Source organism: Rattus rattus, chromosome 4 (assembly GCF_011064425.1).
Source record: "Rattus rattus isolate New Zealand chromosome 4, Rrattus_CSIRO_v1, whole genome shotgun sequence".
NCBI lineage: Eukaryota > Metazoa > Chordata > Mammalia > Rodentia > Muridae > Rattus > Rattus rattus.
In genome coordinates, this window is record NC_046157.1 from 86,782,797 (window position 1) to 86,801,916 (window position 19,120).

General features: G+C 47.4%; 1 protein-coding gene across 1 annotated transcript in view; it reads right to left on the bottom strand.

The window, feature by feature from the left end:
• Tnfrsf21 (TNF receptor superfamily member 21) overlaps positions 1-18,824 on the bottom strand; it is a 74,795-nt gene extending 55,971 nt beyond the window's left edge. Inside the window, exon 1 of the mRNA XM_032900704.1 lies at positions 18,264-18,824. Coding sequence (XP_032756595.1) covers positions 18,264-18,359 — 96 coding nt within the window. The 5' untranslated portion in view covers positions 18,360-18,824. The remainder of the gene's footprint in view (positions 1-18,263) is intronic.
• Between the last annotated feature and the right edge of the window lie 296 nt (positions 18,825-19,120).

Here is a 19,120-nt window from a genome sequence, read left to right on the forward strand (position 1 = left end):
TTTGGCTTAAGCACCTGCCTCGCTGGATAGGGGGGAGAGCAATTGAGAATGACTCCCAACGTCAACCTCAGGCCTCCATGTGCACATGGACCCACCCATGAGTACCCAGACACATGTGCGCGCGCGCGCGCGCGCACGCATACACACACACACACACACACACAAATAGAAAAAGAAAAACAATACTATTTGAGATGATTTTTGAAAATACCTTCATATACCTCTGAGATCGTTGTGAGTCTACAACAGGGTGAGGAACTTCTTTTGTTTGGCTGTGGTCCTTCCTGCCTTTTAAGCAATCTGAGTGTTTCTGGCATCCAACTAACTTTAGATCCCCTAACACTAAACCAAGACCCCTCTGGCTCTGAAATTCTTTGATCCTGAGGCACATCTTGAACGTAGCCCAATCCCTCTATCAGAGTCAACCCCTCCGTCTCTACTTAACCTAGCATTTTTAATTAACTCGATATTAGCATTTTACCCCCCAAAATAAACATTCTCGTAATAACCCTAATTTGGAACTACAGATTCTCAGCTTTCCTGTTCTCTTGTTTGAGTTGGTTTGATGTATGTAAAGGGGGGATAAAGCCAACCATGTTGGTCTGATTTCTTTTTTTTTTTTTTTACCAACTTCTGTTGCAAAGTCACCGAGATCTGTCTGTTTTAACATACAAACTGTCTCATTCTAACAGTTAAGAGTTCTTCAACAGAATGAGTACATTCTACAGAGCTGGGTTCGGCTGTTAAAAGCTAGGCTCACAACCAAGCAGGTATGTCTTACTTTAGAGCGTCTTCCCACCAAGGCTTCCTTGACCGCTTTCTAGTGCATAGGTCAGTGTTCACTTTTCCTATCGTGCATAACTGCTTCTTCCCTCCCAGATCCCTCACCTAGCTTCTCTTCTCTCCACCTCGATCCAAGTACAGACACAACCACCCCCTGGTCCCAGTCTTTTGAAATCCAAAATGCAACCAATAACCTGAAGCGACTCCATTCTCTCGCCCCTAACAATATGAAGTATAAGTACAAACACACATACACAAACATGTATGTATACATATAGGCACCCCTGGGTGAATCAAGCAGAAAAAGAATTGGACAAAGATTCTGAAAAGAGGAAGTACAATTCTTGCCCAACCTGTCTGAATATCAACAGGATCTTGGTTTGCTCACTTACGAAATGGGCTGGTTGAACTCGGTAGTGGTATTCAATCAACTCTAACCTCCTGTGTGTTGTGATTTTGCCAAGTCCCACCATCCTTATGTAGCCTGGAAACCTCTTTCCAAACACCCAGATGCCAAGCAGATGAGCAAGTGGCCCATCACACTTCCTGTTTCTGTCCATTGTATCAGCGCCTAATTACACAGTGTCTCTTAATGTTGGTTGGCAGACTCGTAAGTGTATATACTTATCTACCCTTAATGCTTATAAGCAGCTCAAGGCCAGGGACTGCCACAGAGACAGCATTTCCTCACTTGCTCAACTGCCTAATGAAGACTAGGAAAATAATAAGCCAGGGGCCAGCAAAGGAGTGCCAGCATACCAGCTGTTCTTATAAACAAGCTTCCTAGAATCCAGGCACTGAGGTAGCCTGCACTCACGGCTGCCTTCATGCCGCTCTGGAAAAGCTGCAAAGCTACGACAAAGACCATTCTGCCCAGAAACCTCAGTAGCCTACTGCTATCACTCGGCCCTTGATAGAAGAAGTCTGCCAACTCCCAGCATGGGCAGCTAAAGAAACACAAACAATACAGAGACCAGCAGCTCAAAGAAACCCCCAAGCCTCCCCCATGAGCTTCTCTATGAGCAGAGTGCTCTCTCTCTCTTTCTACACCCACTCTAACTCACACACTCAATCTGGTCCTTTCGCACTCAGCTTAAAACTCTCAGTTCCTCCCCTGACATTCGATGAAAAGCAAAATCATCCAGAGAGACAAGACTTCCTCCTGGGTGTTATCCCTACCTCCCATCCCTAACTGAAAAGCCCTCCTCTGTTTCTTCTTTACCCTATATGGCTGTCATCACTTTCTACTCACACATTTATACCCTGTGTGTCTTCCCTGGAATCTATAATGCAGAACAGAATGTAGGCTCAGTACCCATTCGCTGGACCACACAACCTCTTTTCCCTCTGTGAAAAGAAGGGATGGGTTAATGAGACCCACTGATACTATCCTGAGAAGGACTTGTTGACTAAAAGGATGACATTGCAGACCACGAGTAATTGGATTTAGTAAGTTAAACAGTATTGTTGGAGGAGGTTGCTAGGAGTGAGAGACACCAAAACCTTCAGTGGTGTGATAATATTAACTGAAAATCTAAATAAGGCTCCCTGGTTCCCTTCAACATAAAAGCAGAGAGTTTGTTCACCTTCAAAGGCCCCAAAGACATTACTTTCTCTTCCCAAAAGATTCATTTATTTTATGTTTGTGAATAAATTGTCACTGTCTTCAGACACACCAGAAGAGGGCATCAGATCCCATTACAGGTTGTGAGCCTCCATGTGGTTGCTGGGATTTGAACTCAGGACCTCTGGAAGAGCAGTCAGTGATCTTGACCACTGAGCCATCTCTCCAACCCCCAACCCCCAATTACTCTCTCTTCACAGAACTACAATTGGCTTCTAAGAATTACTTTCTTCACGATACTCAAAATAAAAAGCTAATAAACTAAAGGGTTCAAAGATTCCCCTCTCATTTAAAAGAAAGAAAAAGGAAAGAAAGTTACACTTTGTGCTTAAGATTATAGCCAATATAAGAAGCTTAGATTCTCTCTGTATTTATATTGCAGTTATTATGAAAATGCCATTTATCCAAGAACTTCGCCAACAACAATGGATAGATGCAGTAAGTATCAGGATGCTGTCTCAAATTGCACATTTGGTTAAAAAAAAATGAAAAACACTACAAGTGCTTATTGAATGACTAGAAGCTTAAACAGGAGAAACAGAGGTCAAGTGGAAAGCAGCAGTTGGCTTGCTATGAAGGCTTCCAGAGTCTCACCGTGCGTCCTGGTGGCCGGTGGCACACCTAGGATGTGTCACCTTTTTTTACTGCACAGATGGGCCTGACTGAATACAAGAAGCACCCGGATGTGTGAATATACGTCAGAATGTGGACATCTACCTGTCGTTCTGTAATTCCCTTTCCATGACCTCATCCTTCAGATAAACAAGAGATCCCTTGGTAGCGTAAAGGTTACAACAGATCCGCACCACTGATGCTGTTGTTTGCATATGTGTGTACTCTATGCACATGTGTATACAGGTGCACATGCCCATGAGGAGGCCGGAGGAGGATGTAGAGTGTCCTACTCCATCGGTCTCCACTTTGTTTTCTTGAGACGGGCTCTCTCATAGAACCCAGGGCTTGCCAATTCAACTAAACTGGCAACCAGCAAGCTCCAGCAAGCCTCCTTGTCTCCAACCTCCACAGTGCTGGGACTACAGGTGCTCACAAGGCCACATGCAGTTTTACATAAGAGACTCTGGTCTCTTCACACTTCACACCTTACCCCCTGAGCCATTGTCCCTGCACCAGGCTTATGTCTCGTTCATTTCTCATCAAGTTCTAATAACATTTCATTGAGAAATGAGCAAACGCAAGGCAGAGGTGGACCTGCTTTTCCTTAGTAAGATGCAGGAAAATTGCCCTGGAGTTTGATGTAGAATTTTTTCTCATATATTATATATATATATATACATATTTTGTTTAATAAGAAATTTAGTCACTGTAGAGATTGTAAGGTAATCAAGTTTGCCTGTGAGGATGACGATGAAATATGCTACCCCACGACAAAGGCTAACAGCCACAGGGAAAGCTGGTCAGTCTTCAGAATTGCTGACCCTTTTATCTGGGGCATCATCATTCTTAATTTGTAATATAAACACATTGGATGGCTAGAATTCCCCAGATTCAACGTAGGAGAGCCAATGGGATGCATTAAAAACAAAGGGTTCAAGGATAAAAGTTCCACAAACCATGGACAGAATATTTCCAGTTATGTTATATAAACTTGGCTGGCCCTCTCATTTCCTACTGCCTTCTCTGATAAGAAGAGGAAGGAAGGAAGGAAGGAAGGAAGGAAGGAACAAAGGAATCAAGGGAGGGAGGAAAGAGGGAGGGAGGGAGAGAGGGAGGGGAAGGAGGGAAAGATGGGAGGGGGAGGGGGGAAGGAGGAAGAGGGAGAGGGAGGGAAGGGTGGGGGAAGGAGGGAAGAAAGGAGGGAGGAAAGGAGGGATGGGAAGGGGAAGGGGAAGAGAGGGAGGGAGGGAGGGAAGGAGGGAGGACAGTCTCCTATTGCTAAAGCAAAAGAAGCAGGGACTGTTTTTAAAGCTGGTGACAACAGAGAATGCCAGAGCCAGAATGTGCTGACTGCAGGAACAGGAGGAGGCAAGCTCAGGGGACACTGGAGAGGAAAAAAACTGGGAAGATTTCGCCTAGGAGCTGCTTTCTCTGGAGCCCGCAATGCAGGAGAGAAAGTGCATACAGTAATCAGTCACTGGACCACAGCACCGGCTCCCTCCACCACAGTAGCCATTTCTTTGTCCTCTGCTTACTGAGAGATGTCAATAGGATGCCCGATGAGTAATAAATGAGGTAGCATCACACAGAAAACAGTAGAAGACGGGAAGATGCGACTTCATGCTGACTGGGCATGTCCGGAAGACCATACAAACCCAGGCCAATGCAGCAACTGAGGCTTCGAAGTATAAGGGAAGCCTATTGAAGCCTAGAATGTGTCACATAGGCCCTGCTCTCCCAGGTACCTGCTGGGCGTGATGCTGTGGTAATAAGGAATACAGATTTGGCCTCTTCCCATGGTTCCCATCGCCAAGTGGGAAAGCTCAAAGTAAATAGGGTGTGGTGATGAGATGACAGGGGATGGAAGCTCTGAAATGGCGCCACCAAGATGGAGACCTGGATGAGGCGAGGGGTTGAAGGTTAAGTTAGTCACCAATGGCTGATGACGTAGTCAATTATGCCTACGAAATGGCGCCTCCATAAAACCCTGAAAGGACAAGGTTCAGAGAGCTCACAGGGCAAAGACCCAGAGGGTGGTGTGCCCGGAGCACACGCAGTGTCGTCACAGCTCCTCAGTGTTTCCTATATGGCTGCCCTAAGCATGCCTTCTCTGGCCGCTTTATCACCGATCACCTTTATTCAGAAGAGAGTGATATCCAGGAAGTGTTTCCCTGAGATACGTGAGGCCATGCTTACAAGTTGACTGAACCCCAGAGGGCCGTGGGAACTCTAACAGTCAGACAACACAAAGCACAGGTTACCACCTGGATTTTGCTATTGATACCTGACGTCAGAGTCAGTCCTGTGGAATCGAGCCTTCCAACCTGTAGCTATCTCCAAAGCAGATGGGGTCAGGAGGGAATCGAGTTAGTGTCAGCTGGTGAATCTAACTTCTGGGCTAAGAGAGGCAAATTTACATTTCCTCTATTCTTTTAGCCTGGGAATAGAGAGAGCCTCTACCTCCTCACCTGTAAGATGGGCACAGCAATAATAACTATCGTTCTAAGTTGTTTTTATAATTAGTGGGTAAACATGGAGAACATGTCTGACATGGTAATTGTTGGCTGAATATTAGTTTGGGAAAGTATCATTCCCACTAATTTACTGTCTTACCAGACTTTAAGTTTGTTTCCTTGAGATTAGACAATCTTTTAAAACATCTCAATGGTATCTTAAGCACACTACTCCTAAGATCCATAACAAAAATTCGAGAATTTTTTCCCTTTTTATTTGCGTATTATTTGTCATGCTGCAATTAAACCCGGGGCTGTGTGTGCCAGGCAGTTTACATTTCCTGCCCCCGAACTCTAGATTTTTTAATTTTAAGGTGTAGTTCAACTCCACAGAGTGGCACACACTGTAGTTCCAGCACTCCAGGGACAAAGGCACAGGAAAGATCCCAAGTTCAGGCCCAGCTTGATGTATACAGTGGGTTCAAAGCCAACTTGGCGTACTTCAAGGCCAGATTGGTATACATAGTGTGTTCAAATGAGGCGGGGATCCACAGCAAAACTGGCTCAAAACAAAATAAAACAAAAACTGCCAGCTAGGTGCATGCCTGTGTACATGGTGCTGCATGCCTGTGTACATGGTGCTGCATGCCTGTGTACATGGTGCTGCATGCCTGTGTACATGGTGCTGCATGCCTATGTACATGGTGCTGGCACATGCCTATGTACATGGTGCTACATGCCTATGTACATGATGGTGCATGCCTATGTACATGGTGCTGCATGCCTGTGTACATGGTGGCACATGCCTATGTACATGGTGCTGCATGCCTATGTACATGGTGCTACATGCCTATGTACATGATGTTGCATGCCTGTGTACATGGTGGCACATGGCTATGTACATGGTGCTACATGCCTATGTACATGGTGCTACATGCCTATGTACATGATGGTACATGCCTATGTACATGGTGTTGCGTGCCTATGTACATGATGCTGCATGCCTGTGTACATGGTGGTACATGCCTATGTACATGGTGCTACATGCCTATGTACATGGTGCTGCATGCCTATGCACATGGTGGTGCATGCTTATGTACATGGTGCTACTTGCCTATGTACATAGTGGTACCTGCTTATGATCCCAGAACTTAGGATGAAAAAGGAGGAGCATCACAAAATCCAAGGCCAGCTTGGGCTAGACACTGAGTTCCTATTCGGGCTGATTTCCACAGGGAGATTCTCAAACACCGAAAATTTGGCTACTTCTCTTATTTAACTTAATAAAAGGTTATAATCCTGAAACTCACTTCCCTGAACACAGAACACACGGTAGAGGTTTGTTTTTAAAGCAGACGTCAAGATGAAGACAGGAAAAGGCAAGGCTACCTTTCACGCTATATTAAAAACAAACAAACAAGCAAGCACTTGAGGTTCTGGGGCATTTGCTTGCTCGGCTATAAGAGCGCCTGCCTGGTGTGTACAAACCCTGAGGTCTGCGACCAGCACACACTGTAATCCCAGCACTTAAAATGGAGGCAGCTCAAGGTTAGCCGTGGGTGAACAAAACCATAAACAAGAAAGAATTTACTGTTAATAAACTCACTTTAGATGCCCAGAGCACAATTAAGTAAGGGTTTTCCAAAGTGAGTTTCCCCACTTCGGTCTCACACTATATTAATGTCCTGGTCTAGAAGCAGGCTGGGCCCTATCACCGTCTACTATCTGTGTAGCCCATAGGCCTACAATGGTTTTATAGTCTGAACAGCTGGGAGGTGAGGAGGAATGAGAAGAATAATAATGTAGTGGCAGTGGAAACTGTATGAAATTCAAATTTCAGTATCAACAAATAAAGTTTTATTGAAACACAGCCAGGTTCATTCTTCAAGACATTGTCTGCCCTTGCCTGGCACAAACAAAGGTGATACTATGTCCGCACAAAGGTGGAATTAAGTAGTTACCACAGATACCAAAAGATAACGTACCACCCAGCACTTTACAGAAAAAGATTACTGATCCCTTAGTCTAGAGTTCAGAAAATACTCCTTATTTCTTCTCCTGGGTGAGTACAATTAATATATCAATTATCACAAGTTCCAGGAGACTCCACGAAGGAGCAGCCTGAAATGGCGAATCAGCTGTACCCAGCTCCCCTGTGTGTTTACCCATAAAATCCATCACATGCATACATGTGTACAGACATCCTTCAGAACACACCGAGGGGACTCCCACCACGAATACGACGTCAATATCCAGAAGCATCAACAAGCCCAACAGTCAACCAATAACATTATAAAATTCAAAGCAATCAAGATTCTTTAAAACTACCTGCCCTAACAAAAATAGGATGGGGAAAAGACCAAGAAAGGAAAAGGTTTAATAGCACAATCCTAATGTTCATGTTATTCTAGTAATATTAAAAATAGAATATAGTGCTTGTGAAATGGATCAATGGACAACAGGGCTTAACAGTGAAGTGACCCTGACAGGTGGAGAGTTCTATCCCCAGGACACAGAGACTCCATAAATTGTCTCTGACCTCCACCCATGTCCTGTGACCCGGAGATGACCACATGCATGTACACATGCAATGCAAATACATAAACATAATCATAAAAAGCGAATAGAAGGTAAAGCAGTGCCATATATAGCTAATAAGAGCCTATAATCGGAAAGATAAATAGAATTAATAAAAAAAATAAGTTAGCGTAACTTCTCGATAGTGAGACCGTGAGTCATTCAAAGGCGAGCATCACACAAGTAAGTTTATTATGTCCCTAGAAATGACTAAACGGTCACAGAGACACACCAAAGGTCCCTACGTATCTGAATTTAAAAAGAGGATAAGTAATTTGAAATGAGAAAGCCACGTCCTGGCAGGTTCGCGGGCTAGAAAGCACATTTCTAGGTGGCGGGTGGCGTTCTGAATTGATTGTCTTCCTGAAAAACAATCTGGCAATCTGCAGCAAGCGCCATAAAAACCACTCATTCGTCTCCTCTGACCTGGCAATGCCACTCTGGGGAACGCAGACGGAGGAATCAACTTAAATGCAAACGGAGCACTGCAGTCTATACAGATGTCTGTGCAGCTGGATGCGGGGGAGGAATGACGGCAGCCCAAGCGCCTGGTGACAGTCGCCATGGCTCAAGGCGCCTCGGACCTGCAGAGCATCAGCAATGTTTAAACAGCAAAATAAAGGCCCAAGCCAGTGAAGTTCGTCATAGACACCTCAAACTTACTCCCTAAACACCACCGCCTGAGGGTTCCCATCCTACCCGCCCCATCCTTCCAATCACAGACTTTAATGTAAGAACCTAGGACGCTGCCTCCTTTGACGCCACCCGCCGCCTCCCGTCTCGCCACCAGAAAATTCTCGAAAATTCATCTTCACTGCCACAACCCCTGGACCTTGATCTCCACCCTGTGAAAGCAGCCGGAGTTTGTTTCCCTTACTGCCTGTGGCCTGAGACCCAAGAGTTAGTTTAGTTAGCCAACACAAACTGTACTCGATGCAAGGAGGCGAAAGAGGAAGAGAAAAGTTGGGTAAGTAACGAGGTGGGGAGGATCTAGAAGGAGCTTCTGGGGTGGGGTGGGGGCAATAGAATCGAAATACACCAAATGAAATTCTCTAAGGAGTAATTAAAACTTTTTTAAAAGATGTTTGCAGGTGGGAGTGGTGCTCAGTGGTTAAGCACTTGCTGCTCTTGCAGAGGACTGGAATTTGGCTCCCAGGACCTATATTGGTGATTTGTGTCTCAAGACTGCCAGGAACATGAGATTTTGGAGACGCCATACCCTTTCTGGCCTCTGAGGCCACCTGTACATACATGCATCTCTCTCTCTCTCTCTCTCTCTCTCTCTCTCTCTCTCTCTCTCTCTCTCTCTCCCTACCTCCCTTTCTCCCTCCCCCCTCTACCTCCCCCCTCCCTCCCCCTACCCCCCATGCACGCACAGGCACACACACAATCTTTCTCTCAAATAAACAAATATGTAAGTTTAAAAAGAAATGTTTCAAGCCATGTTATTAGCCTGCGTCTCCCCTGCACTGAAAGACATCTTCATGCCTTCAAGGGTCCCATATGACACAGACTCTGTCCTACACTGGGGCTACTCCACATACCGTTCCCGTCCACTGAAATCCACTCGCTTCTGCTTTTTGTTGATTACCATGAAACATCACCTTTTCTATGAACTCCAAGAGGAGGCTATAGATAACCTTCCACTTCTATATACCCACACCCTGATCATGCCTGTCACTTAATAGATAGCCCTTGTCTTTAGGAAGTTGGTGAAAACCACAAATACAACCCTGTAAGAGAAAGGGAAATAATTACGGAAAGAAAAGTGGGACAAAAATAAATACAAACACACTAGTTGGACTGTTCTGGAAACCTGTCACCCTTGCCTGTAAGTTTCCTTGTCTTGTGCCCTCCTGCCTCTCTGACCCCTTGCTGGGCAGAGACAGTTATGTCTGTAGTGAAACCAGACAGTGGTCTTGTCACAATGATTCTTGGGAGACCATAGTTCCAATCTCTTTTCTGGGACTAATAGTCAAATCATTTCCTCCCACCTTTTGTCTTTCTCTGGTCTGCTAAGGCGGTATTTCAACAGACTTCAAACTCATTTAATTAGCATAACTCCCTCTCCTTCCAACGGTGTAGTAGGTGGGGATCAATAAAGAGACCTATGCCTGGTCAATGGACAGAGAATACAATACTGTAGAGTGCTCAGTGCTCATGGGACCCATGTATCACAGCCCCTCCCTACCAGGCCCAGGGATCTCACAGAAGAGGGGAGGAGAAAACGTGTAAGATCCAAAAGGACCAGGGGTTGGGGATTTAGCTCAGTGGTAGAGCGCTTGCCAGCAAGCACAAGGCCCTGGGTTCGGTCCCCAGCTCCGAAAAAAAAAAAGATCCAAAAGGACCGTATGACTGCAGTGAAACAGTATTTGCTAGAAATGCAAGACCACTGCACACATGAATTCACAGTGGCTGCGACCACATGCACGAGACCTGTACAAGACCAAAAACCAGCCAAAAGCCTGCGTGGGCAGGAGAAGGAGCCACAGAGTCTCACCCCTAGCTGAGAAACTGTTGGGAACTGATGGCTGTTTGGAGAGGGAGACTCCATTTTCTTCGAGGATGGGCTCCTGATAGGTTGTCCACGCCCCAGTAGATAGTCCTACCTACCTAACTACCGACGGGTGCATGGACTTAGTGGGTTTAGAAAAAGAGCCCATGAAATTGGGAGGGAAAGGTGATGAGGGGGGTGGTGTTGAGAGAAGTCGGAATGGGAGGGGAGTTGGAGAGCTATATGATTGAAACATACCCTACACACGTATGTGGATCTGAATTTTTTTCTCCAACAGCTTGCTTATGAAGGTGCCTCCAGTAACTGTGGCAACCGACCCATTCCATTCATCGTATGAATCGCTCAAACCAAGGAATTAAATCCACTTCCCAGAGAACTGAGGTGAAAAACGAACAAATACTAGTCACGGCTGGCACAAGCTACTAACTTATCCCATACAGAGAGTCACGCTGGCAGCAAAGACGACCCTAGCAGGTCCTCAGGTGCTCAGAAGAGGGGAGCAGAAACTAACTGCCCAGCAAAGTGGAGCCCACACCACACTATTACTCATTAAGCAAATATTTTTCAAAGTGACCCAGGGCTGCAGGAGAGCAACACGCCCATTCCCTATTTATAACGTTTCAACTTGCTGGAGTGTCTTTCCATCTCAGCCGTGGCACCATGGTCCGTCAGAGTCACACCATAGGAAAATGCTCGCCCATGTCTCCGCGCCCTCCCCTTCCAACTCCCACAGGCCATGCTCTCACCGGGAGTTTTGGCAAACCATGCAGGCACCACTGTGAAAGTCAGAAAACAAAATGAGCCGTGTTCGACTCTTGGGTAAAGCCATTCCCTTTAGAGGAAACAAACGTATGGGAAATCCAAGTGAACCATCCGGTACCTAGCCCTTGGCAGAGAGCAAAAACTCTATCAAACCTTATTCTGGAATATACTGTAAAATGGGGCTAAAACTTTGACCTCCGGGACTTGTAAAAATGCATGCTGTAGTTAGTGCTTTAAGAGAAGATATTCAATGCAGTGATAAGTACTCAATAAATGAGGACCGTTTATATAATATATTAATGAGAATATTACATAATACTTTATATAATATATAAATTAAATAATATCCCAATGTGAATGGTTACCAGCCATTTGCTTAGCCCTCCTCTGAATACTCCCAGCATACAAGCTCTACTGACTTCACAGCTGCTCCCTCGAGTCCAGGACACATGGACACCCTCCATGTCCTCGCCTAAATGTATCAAGCCTGTGTTCCTTTTCCCTTCAAACAGACTGCAAATGGTGCCGAGCAACAGAGCTATCACCGTGGTCCTGGTTGAAGAAGAACAAATGGAAACCTATATAGACATATCTCATATCTATATTAGTCTTGTTCTGATTTGGTTAGCCCACGGGCCTCTCCATTCTTTTTTATTTGTCTCAGGCCGGGGAAGTGTCATGCATAGTTGGCAACTATTCTGAAGAGAAGATGAAAGGACGCGGGGCAGCATCCTGCCAGCTTACCCACCCAGCTCCTGCTGCATCCCACACCTTCCCGAGAGCCCCCTGAGCACTGCTTTCCCAACGTGACAGACAATGCTGTCTCCAACCAGGACACACACGACCCGACCTCTGCACTCCTCGTGGATGTCGACTGAGCATCTGCCTTTGACCAACAGCATGGTCATCAAAACCTCTCTCCATAGGCAGAGGCCCCACCCATGTTTCTGGACATCTGCCAGCCTCCTCCGGGTTAATAATCACTGGCCAACCAGGTGGCAGCCTTCAAGCCAATTTAAGATCCTGTTGATTTTTAGGTATTTGACAAATATAAACACTGGAGAGAGCCAGTGTTTATTCATGATCTCGCCCCTAGTCCTAAAGAACACAAGCTCAGTGGCCTCTCATGCAGGAGCAACCAAGTCCAGCCTCCTGCTGACACTCGGGGAAGATTGAAAACTGAGACCAAGCTGCTCCTGCTAATGGCTTCAGTTGTCCTTCTGTCCATCCAATACGTCTGCGTCTCATGCTCCAAACGGACTCGACTCCACATGAACACCAGACACCCCACCAAAACTCTGAGCTAATCTGGGCTCTTCTGGTCACAGAAGAGAAGCACCTGAGTTTGCCAAGAAGCTGCCGGTGGTGACCTGGCATTACCGCAATTTGCCAGGCCTGGGGTGGGGTGGAGGGGGGGGTGAGCGTGCCAACAGAGTATTATTAGTGCTTTCTGGAAAATAGGCAGAACTGTTTACTTAAGGAAATGTCACTCCATTCACCCTGGCCCTTGAAGAGTTTGATGATGCATCTTGCCGTTTCCCGTCACCAAAAGAAAAAAATAATAATACTAGTGAGCTTTACATAAGCCAATTACGGTTTGCACGCTGGCTGAGTAAGCACAAAGCCATTTGCAGCTTTTCTACCAAGCTTCCCGAGAAGCTTTGCCTCACCTCAAGACGGAGTCAAGTACAAAGTCAAGGCGTGATGTCTCCAAATCCCAATCTCTAATAAAGACCCAGCCCAGAAGTCAAACCCACTCCTGACCACTGGGGAAGGCTGCAGCAAACTAGCCCCCATGCTCACTTATCTAACTGATAAGACATTGTCCAAATGTGTAAGGGACCTGTGCCCATGTAATCACAGAGGGCTTTTTTTCCATGCTAAGTATATATCTTATTTGAAAAAAAAATTTTTTTTCTTGTAGATTCAGCTGAATTGCTTAATTGTGATGAAGGCTCTGTCTGTCTGTCTGTCTGTCTGTCTGTCTGTCTGTCTGTAACTGGACTTGAGAGTCAGACATATTCCATTGGTGTAAATGAAAAAGCCTGATCCTATTCTACACTTTGATTGTGGGAATAATGTATGAGGTAAAATCAGGAATTGTTCAATCCAGGACAAGTTCTGGGTTGCTTGGGCTACCTCGTTACTGATTTCCCATAAGTCAACTAAGATACGTTATTCCAAGACTGGAAAGTTTTCCAAAATAGAACTGTTTCCCTCCTCTGACAGATTTCACATTTTGAAGACACGAACATCGTGAGACATCTGTCTGTCGAGGGGTCTAGCATGCTCACCCATTGGTCCGTTGACCCCAGCCGCATGTTTTATAAGCCGTAGAAACTAGCTTCATGCCAAGGTTCTAGTTCAACTCCATCACTGCCTAGCATGTCGCCTCGCTCAGAGGCGGTGCACCGTGTAGATTTGGTAACATGGAAAATAGTCACTTCCTCAGTGTAGGCTGTTCTTTCCCTCAGCCAAGCTGTGTGGGGTGTTAGATCAGTAACAGCTTAGATTCCCTTCCAGGTTCCACAGTCTAAGATGCTACATTAAAGTATATAAAAGGGAGAAAGCCCTCTGTACATACGCCAGCTCTGATTTCATATTCTAACTGGATTTGTCAGCAAGCCTGGGACTTGAGCACCACACCACACCCCAGATGACCACACACACACACACACACACACACACACACACACACACACACACACACACACATACCCCCACACACACACACCCCCCCCCTCCACCCACCCCCACACACCCACCCACACACACACCCACACCCCCACAACACCACCCACACACACACACACACACACATATACACACACACACACATACCCCACACACATCACACCAAACATCCCACACACACTACATCTCACACACACACCACACACAAACATCACATATGTCCCTCACACACACCACACACATATACCACACACATCACACCACACACACAGACCCCCCACACACACAGACCACCACACACACACACACACACACACACACACACACACACACACACACACACACACACACACACACACACACATACCACACACACACCACACCCCAGATGACCACACACACACACACACACACACACACACACACACACACACACATACATATACACACACACACATACACACACATACACATACACACACACACACACATACACACACACACACATACACACACACACACACACACACACACCCCCACACACACACCCACACACACACACACACACACACCACACACACACACACACACACACACACACACACACACACACACACACACCCCACACACAGTCACTCCTGTCCAGGCAGGCAGCCATTTATTGTGATAGATGAAGGTCAGAGGTGGAACACAGTAGCAGTGGCCAGCAGTAACACTTGGGACTTTCTAGGCAGACAGATAGTCCGATGAGGTGTCCCACCATTTCCCACCAGCAAAAGAAAAAAATAATAATGAATACAACGGGAAATGGTAAGATACCAGCTGCCGGGAAAAGGGATGGCCCGACAGCTGCACAACCTACTAAGTAAATGGTCCCTCTGTCTGGAATTCTTTTCCCTCTTCCCTTTCCTCTCTCCAACCTCTTTAGTGTTTCCACCTTGCACTACTCAAATTCATGGCATCATTCTCGATTGCTGTTACATAGATTACATATATGCACATGTGTGTAATACATATGTAATATATTCACACCCACACATATGTGTATGTATATGTTTGTGTAAGTGCGTATATATTATACACACACATATATTCCTTAGTTGACCACATTTCTAATTTGTTGTCTAGGGCTGAGGCCCTATGAGGTTGCCCCCTTCTGTGTTAGCCTGTCTACTCGTGTTATCCCTGTTCAGGTCCTGTTTAGGCAGCCATGTTAAGACTTCATGTGTGAACCTTCCCTGACATTTCCAGGAGACACAATCTCACAGCGGACTTCTGTCCCTCTGGCTTTTAGAATCCTTCCACTCCCTCTTCTGCTGTGTTCCCTGTGCCTCCCGTGCAGGAATTCTCAGTCTGCGGATCATGGTAGTTTCCAAAGCTTCAAACCCAACGTCATTACCTAGGAGGTTGCTTTCTTCCCTTGACCAGCCCTTGCAATGGACTTTTCTGCATAGTCAAAAAAAAAAAAAAGCTCCTTAAAGGCAGGAGGCACATCTGCCTGCATCCAGCGTTGCAGTGGGCAAGTCCTTCAAGGACAATCCCTAAGCCACCACGAAACTAAATGTCCCACTTACAGAACTTTGGCCTGGAACCTGTGTACGGTGCGTCTCAGTTTGCGAGTAACTTCCAAACAGGATACTGACCGTCAACGCATCAGCAACAGAAATGCAAGCAACAAGAATGAGACGTTCCAAAGGTCCCTTGTGGACTTCTCACTTATAGTCTCCAATTAGTCAAGCCACCATCTCAGCTTTCTGCCAGCCATCCTCCTCTACGCCCATCGAGCAACTCGAAGTTGTGAAACGAGCAGTGCGATACCCAGGTGAGAGACAGTAGGAGCCAGGGAGTTCCAGCCCAGTCACCACATACTACACCGGACCAGTAAAATTCTTGGAGGCTATTTTCTCACCTATAGAACGGAGGCAACGCCTGTCTGTCAGGGATGTTGGGGATGAAGGAGATACTCTGGATAAATCACCTCGGTGCTCTCTCAACAAGTTCATACAATGCGCATACGTATAAGAGCCTGTAGTAAGCTTTCGTGTAGCTAGATCATCATGCTTAAAAGAAAAAGTGCCACAAAAAAGTAACAAAGACTGCTATGGAAAAACTGGAGAAGGTTACCTGGAAGCCATTGTGAGATGATCCACTGGGATGGCTATTTCTTCATCTAACCACACTGTATATGCACAGCATTAACCTCTGTGTCCTCACACCATGTTGCCCCTGGTGTCTGCCCTTAATGCGACCAAGATTACCAACGGGGCACACAGAAACAGAGCCCGTCCTGGTGACTGGACCGTCCAAAGTGGGGATGGAGGAGAAAGTCATTGCATACCTCCCCATGGTTCCTGGCGTATCCCCATACTCCGGGGTGATCAGTTCACCCTCCACCTACTCCATCAATTTAAAAAAGCCTTTTCTCTGTAGTTAGGAGGAGATCAAGGGACCCTGTCGTATTATCACCTCGAGATTGCCTCTAAAAACCCTTCATAAACTTCATTTAACTGTCAAACTTAGGTCGTCAGCTCCTCAGTTGCAAATCTGGTGTGCAATTTGTGGGTGAGTTCGGTTCGATCATTACTACACATTGAGCAATAACTAATTTCAGACTGAGTGAGGACTAATCTACAAGGATTATATCTGTGTGGGGCAGGGGCACACAGCAGTGAGCAAAGCAGGTCTAAGGCCTTTAGAGGGAACTCAGCAAGGGACCTAACTCTGATCCTTAGAATCAGCGCTCCCATGAACTCCCTCAATCTGACACTGTCCCAAGGACTCTCTGATTGTTTACCATCCACACTTGTTTAAGGGACTGGGACTTTGCCATTGTTATAAAAGGACAGAAAAGAGTCTCCCAAGGGACACTGAGATTGATCTTATAAATGCTAAGAACAACAAACTTTCTTTAGCCCCTCTCTTCCTCTCTCTCTCTCTCTCTCACACACACACACACACACACACACACACACACACACACACACACACACACACACACACACACACACACAGGGGGGTAGGGGGGTTCTGTAGCATGAATTCCCAGGCCATAGCAACTGTAATGATGGAAGCCCCAGATCTTGGCTGGCCAGTCAGTAAGCCCTTTAGGGGAAGGAGACAAGAGGCCTGCCTTCCCTTACACAGCCCAACCATGAAAACAAGCTCTTTCTTGTTTTTGTTTAGTTTTTAGTTAACAATCTTCCTCCTCCCTGCAGGGATGAAAGGCATGGCTGGTTTATGGCGTCTCAAGGGTTTGAATTCCAATTTTCTTCCACCTAATTCCCCACTTGGCCCCAGTATTGGAAATAAAGGGCCAGCTGGGGGTAAGTTTTGGGTAAGGGATGATGTCAGGCTTTGATCAGATAAAGTGATGGAGGATCGCGATCCCGGCACGCCCCAGATTTGGGTGCTGAGAGAGCCTGCATCATCTTGCGTGGTGACATGTCTAAACACAGAAAAGGAGAAATAAGAAAAGGATGGAGAAAATTAATTCTCCTTTATGTAGCTCTTTCCCCTCCCCCTCTACTGAGAGCCAGAGCGCCGGTTGGCTCCAAGCCGGTGCTTTAGAGGCGCCTGGGTCTCTGGGTCCTTCTTCTCTCCCCACCCCTTCTTCTTCTTCTTTTGGCGTGCAGAAATCAGGACCCATCCGAGCCAAGAGGGAGGAGAGAAGCAAGGAAGCTGAAGCAAGGGGTGGCCTGCGCCCTACTCCGGAATGCCTCGCGCGCGGAAGCATGCAGCGGTTGCTCGCGTCCGGAGCGCACCGGTCCCGCTGTCTCCACTGCGGTAGCATCCGGACATGACATTGCAGTAGCGACAAAGCAGCGGCCACAACCGGCAGCTGGCAACTGACAGGACTACTCGGGCCTCGCACCACGCCGAGGGTCTGGCGGCGAATGATATTGGGGTGAGGCTGGGTGTTGGGGTACGAGATAGGCCGAGTCGGGGGCAAAAGCCCTGAAATGCGCAGGACGCCGGGGCGGCCACCTCTCGCGCCTCCTCCAAGCAACCAGATGGCAAGAAAAATAATTCTGTAACACTCCCTAGTCTTAACTCACCCCACTAATAAAAAAAAATTATCTAGTAGAAGTCCTCCTCGGTCTTGCTATTGCCCTGTAACCAACCCTTCCAACCTGGCTAGTCCCACCACGCGCCTCCGGCACTACGGGCCCGAGGACCCGCCCGGCTCCCGGACATAGGCTCGAACGTAGCCGCCACCCTAGGGTCCCCTCCGATCGCTCACCAAGAGAAGAGAGCCGGCGACCATCGTGGCTCCAACTTGGCCGGAGATGCGGCTGCAAGAGGCGAGGGCGGTGATGCTGCTTGCGGAGGTCCCCATGGCCGAGCCCGGGGCTCGCAGCGGCGCTCGGGGCGCTCGGCCCCACGGCAGCTGGAATCGGTGGCTGTTTCTGCCCAGCGCCGCATCCACCGCCGCCTCACGGGCGGTGAGCCCATCTACCTCCAGCAGCCCATGTGCACTGCAGCAGCAAGGCGGCCAGGCGGAAGAGGGAGGCAGCAGGGGAGGCTCGGAGAAGGCGCTCAGCACCTGCCCAGGGGCGCTGGCGCCCGGGCGGGGAGAAGCAGGCGCGCTTGCAACCCGCGCCTCCCGGTGCTCTCCAGCGACAGCGGCTGCGGAGAACCAGGGAGCAGGGCGAGCGGCGACAGTGCTAAAGAGCGACTTCCCATAGCGAAGCTTCCAGCCACTACCAACCACTCGCCTCCTCCGCTGCCCAGACCGGTCGGTGAGGGACTGAGTCGGATGGCCACTCAGCTCGGGGACACACGTGGTGGCGCCGAAGGGGCGGAGAACGACCCTTTGTGATGTCACCCGGGAGGAGGCCGGGCTCTTTGTGCAGATGGAAAGAGCTCAAGGCGCACCAGAAACCGAGTGGAAGGAGAGGATGCCCCTTGGCGTTAGCTGGAGGAATTGCGTTTGCTTGTTAAACCGTGAGTCCTGCACACAGCCCTCATCCCGACTCAACATATTTTTTTTTTTTATTAACTTGAGTATTTCTTATGTACATTTGGCAAACATCCCTTCCCTCCCCCTTCCTTATGGGTGTTCCCTCCCCACCCTCCCCCCCATTGCCGCCCCCCCCC